Genomic DNA, 4,342 nt, shown 5'->3' with positions numbered 1-4,342 from the left:
AAGTGTTCAACGTGGCAACGCAATGCTCTTTCATGTGTCAGCTTGTCGCCACATAAGCAAAACCACCGTGGGTAGCCTCTTTAGGGCGTGATTTATTTGATTTTTAAAAGTTGAGATAATTAAGATTTTGATTTTGACGGTCAGGGGTTATGTGGCCGAAACATGATACTTTACGCGATTATACATTTTTATTTTCAGACGATGTGCATATATATGCAGGATTCCAAAGTACTCTTAAGATGCTCTGTGGTGTAGAAGGCGTGGTGTGGGCCGTCGTCTAGAAGGGAGTTAAAGAAGTGCCCCACGTATCACGAGACATTAGTGCTGGACTGGTGTACCGTTGCACTTAATTAATATAAATCACATTTTATGTTGAAGACTACCCACGGAGTAATATATACTATGTGATGTCATACAACACTTCATTTATTAACTTGTAGACTCATCTTATCTTAGTATGTGTGATGTTACTCGTAGTGTGTATAACTAGCTATGTTACTCAAATCATCTCTCCTCATTAAACCATTGTCACATAAGCAAATTTGCTGAGTTTGACCTTATGTGTTACTCCTGAAATTACTCCCACTATGAGCAGTCGAAGACAAACAATTTACCCAAAGCCGGCTTACAAAAGACTAGAAAACGTCTTGCTGAGCCAGGCCAACGTTCCATGAAAGCATCCACAAATATATTTCTTAGCATCAAAATTATTTATGCTTATTGGCATCTTGAATCGTTTCTGCGGAGCTCAACTAATAGGGCAGCAGCAGTTGCTTCTGTCGTTGCAGAAGGCTCCGGGCACAGGCGGCTCGCGGGCGCCGCCGCAGAACTTCTTGCACCGGTGGTCGGTGCAGTGTGGGAAGTAGTTGGAGTAGCACGACGCCGGCACAAAAGAAGCAGCAAGATCACCCATCTGCAAAACAATTTGTGTACTAAATCTTCTGATCTCAGAGAGACCGTGCAAATCAAATGCGTACTACTAACCTCTTTGTGGGCATCGCATGAGGAGCTGAGGAGGGTGGTAGCCATGACCACCATGAGGGCGGCCCCGAAGCTGCAGCACATCAGGGCGTTCGTGTTCTTCTTCAGCATCGCCATGGCGTGCAGCACAGAAGAGGGCAGGAAGCTAGCTAGTCAGCTACGCTTCCTTTGTGTTTCGTTGAGCGTTTATATATAGGCCGCCGTGTGTTTGCCTAGCCAATTATATGTAACGGCACCGCCGGATGTGTCCACCGCAGATGCCATATGCAAGCGTGGCGCCGCCAGGTTGACACGCATGGGCAAGAGAATAAGTGTGCCGCCAGAGTCGTGTGCGTTAGTTAAAGTGTGGTGTACGTGTGGGCTAGAACCAGAAAGAACTTATTCGGAAAAGCATGAGCCGAATGGACAAAGAACTTATTCCCCGTGTCCTCTTGCTTTCTGCCCTCCCCTACCTTTAGCGAGTGTTGTTCTCCCAACTCTGTATCGATCTCTCGTCCTGGATCCAATCATTTGCAAGGGATACTACATTAAAAGTATAGGTTAAATGATTGATTCCACTTAAGAAATACAGTTGATATATCGTTTTTCTGCCGGGAATGGATATATATCTTGTGCATGGGCAAGTGGATAGCTACTGCATGGATGTTCATGGAAGAACTTATTAGTTGCAATTATTTAGCATATATCTTTGGCGGAAATTTGATTCAACTCTAAGTGTTTGTTTTTCCTTTTTTGGTTTTCAGTCGCAAAATATGCTATAGTACGGAGTATTCCTCGCATTTGATCGAGTGGAGAATTGAGCCCACGAATCACTCTCCTACACGTATCCTCAGCTGCTTCACGGGTTGCACGAGGGATATATCTCGTTTACTGCGATATCTATCCCCGTCTTGCTTCTTGTGCTCGGTGCATGCTCGTCTAAGTAGGCCAACACATTAGAGCACTTTTGGGAAGGCTTACAGAAGGGTACAAACCTGTTTTAGAACCTTCCATGTTGTGCTATTTTTGTTTTTCTCTGTTATCTTTACTAGTAAAAATGGTCGTGCGTTGCAACGGGAGAAAAGAAATATCACATGTCCTCTTTCTGTGATGTCTCAAGACCCCTCTTCTCTCTCACACACATACACACACATGCATGTGCCTTGTATTTTGACATGACACCTGAACCCACATCGGCCGTTCACCACCTGATCACAATGTATCCGGGCATGGTCGATGCCAAGGCGACGAGCTCATCCACGACACTGCCCGGACCACACCTGCGCAAGGGAATGTTCATATTAAACATTAAAAAAACTAATCTCATCGAGCTAGAAGTGAGGACCGCCCTCGGCAATCTACTCCCTGATGCCCGGAGGTTACTATGCCATAAAATTCTGTCAAAATCAATATTTCGTCAATTCAGTAAAGAAAATTACTACATCAACCTTAAAATTTGAAAAAAAAATATATTAAAAAATGTAATATAATTAATAGTGAAACCTAAAGTGTTAAGAAATCATCTGATACAACTTTCCATCTATCAATGGAATAAAATTTGTTCTGCACTAACCTTAAAATTTGGAGTAGTATATATTAAAAAAAGAAACATAATTAATTGCAACAAAAACCTAAATTGTTAACAAATCACCTGACACACCTTCCCTTCTATCAATGGAATATAAAAGGATAAGTACACTTTTTCAGGATAACTTAATTACTTATCTATTTATTCAAAAAACTCGGACATCCCCGAGGCAACGATCTGCAAAATACAGTCTGGTGGATCATCAGTCCACACATTGTTTAATTCCCTACAAACTCCCTCTCGAGCTAACCCGTGAGCAGCTCCATTAACGGAACGGCGTGCCAAGCTAATCTTTGTATCTTGAAAGTTCTTAAGCATGGCTTTAATCTCTTTAGTGACCGGTCCAACAGCTGCTAGGTTCTTCTCCCTAGCATTCAGCGTGCCCACCACCGTTCTATTATCCAGCTCAACATGCAGCTTCTGCACATGCGACTCCGCAGCTAGTTGAACTCTCATTCTGCATGCAAGGATTTCTGAAAACTCTGACTGTAAACGGTGGCAGACCGCCCCTCGGAATGCACCTGTGCGATCCCTGAGCAGCTTGCAATTTGCACGTACATGCATGACATATCTCAGTAATTTGAAATGAGCCCAGTTTCATTGAACCGATGCTTGGCGCAAGGGACGCAGGAAGCAACGAATACCGATATGACTTCCCTACTTTCAGATCAAGAGAACACGCAAGAACATAAAAAAAATAGCACGAAGTTCATGGCATATAGAAAATTAACAGGTCGATATGGAGGAGGCGGAGCTTGGCATGCCACTATGCTCGAGCTAGCAGGGATGGCCGAGCCGCCGAGGTCAAACCACCACGGCACCACCGTCGTGGGCATCCTTTTGCCGCCTTAGCTGACGCTCCACCCCTGCCTCTCGTCCGCTCCTTTCTCTCCTTCCTCACATCTCTCCCTGTCCAAACTCTCTCTTCTCTCCCTCGACAGGAACTGGAGAACGCCGCCGCCATGGGCGACCATGGAGCTCAGTGCCCCGCCTTCCTCCACCTCGCTCGTGACCCCCTCTACACGGGATCCACCTAGAGCCAAGCCTTCTGTCGCGTCTTCCCCGCTGAAACTGGCGTTATCCGGATGAGAACTCCAGCGCCGCCCGCTTCAATCCCGAGCACCGTCGTCTTCGATCCCTGCACCGAGCGAGACGACCTCCGCGTTGACCACGCGCTCGATCTGGCAGCCCAGCCGCTCGCCCGCGTCTGAGCCGCGCCACCCCCCAACCAACTCTTGCAGCGCCCAGCCGGCCCACACCAAAAAAAGTCAGTTCTATGCAGGCCCAAGCCCAACAACGAAACTAACGAATCTAGGAGCTACGTAAGCGATTTTCGTGCGATGTAACGACAGAACGACCGCGGAGCAATAGTACCGCCTCGGATGTAGAAAATAATATAGATGAAAAAACTGAAAGCATAAATTCACGGAAAGAAGCGTATTGTGACGGTGAACCCGACAAAGTCAATCCGTGCTTTATTATTAGGGATAGATTGGTTTCCTTTGGACTTTTTCTCTTGGTTCTTTTGTTGGTTGTAACGGTTTTATTTCAGTTTCTTTTGAGTTTTTATTTTTTTCCTTAAATACTTTGTTGACTTTTCAAAATACATGTTGAACATTTTTTGTATACACGTTGACCATTTTTGTGATTTACATGTTGAACATTTATATTAATACATGGCGAAAAACATTAACACACTTGAACATTTTAATAAATGTCATGATTTTCTGTAAAATGTGCAAATTTTTTGTTAAGTGTTTAGAACATTTTTGAAAATGGCATGAATATTCAATG

The 4,342-nt window shown here is 44.5% G+C and overlaps 1 protein-coding gene across 1 annotated transcript; it reads right to left on the bottom strand.

Annotated features, from left to right (window-relative positions):
* Positions 1-346: 346 nt before the first annotated feature.
* Positions 347-1,159, bottom strand: LOC123073917 (uncharacterized). Its single transcript, XM_044496911.1, has 2 exons — positions 985-1,159; positions 347-913 (listed from the first exon to the last, which is right to left on the bottom strand). The coding sequence occupies exons 1-2, from the start codon at positions 1,096-1,098 to the stop codon at positions 749-751; spliced, it is 279 nt and encodes a 92-aa protein (XP_044352846.1). The 5' UTR covers positions 1,099-1,159; the 3' UTR covers positions 347-748.
* Positions 1,160-4,342: the final 3,183 nt, after the last annotated feature.

The sequence above is a fragment of the Triticum aestivum genome, chromosome 3D (genome assembly GCF_018294505.1).
Source record: "Triticum aestivum cultivar Chinese Spring chromosome 3D, IWGSC CS RefSeq v2.1, whole genome shotgun sequence".
NCBI lineage: Eukaryota > Viridiplantae > Streptophyta > Magnoliopsida > Poales > Poaceae > Triticum > Triticum aestivum.
The sequence above is the reverse complement of the archived record's forward strand: the minus strand, read 5'-3'. Positions and strand labels throughout refer to the sequence as shown.

Excerpts from the sequence above, each read along its gene's own strand:
- LOC123073917 (XM_044496911.1), bottom strand. The coding sequence starts at position 1,098 with ATGGCGATGCTGAAGAAGAACACGAACGCCCTGATGTGCTGCAGCTTC. Across the intron at positions 914-984 it reads CATGCGATGCCCACAAAGAG|ATGGGTGATCTTGCTGCTTC; the intron begins GTTAGTAGTACG and ends ATTGTTTTGCAG.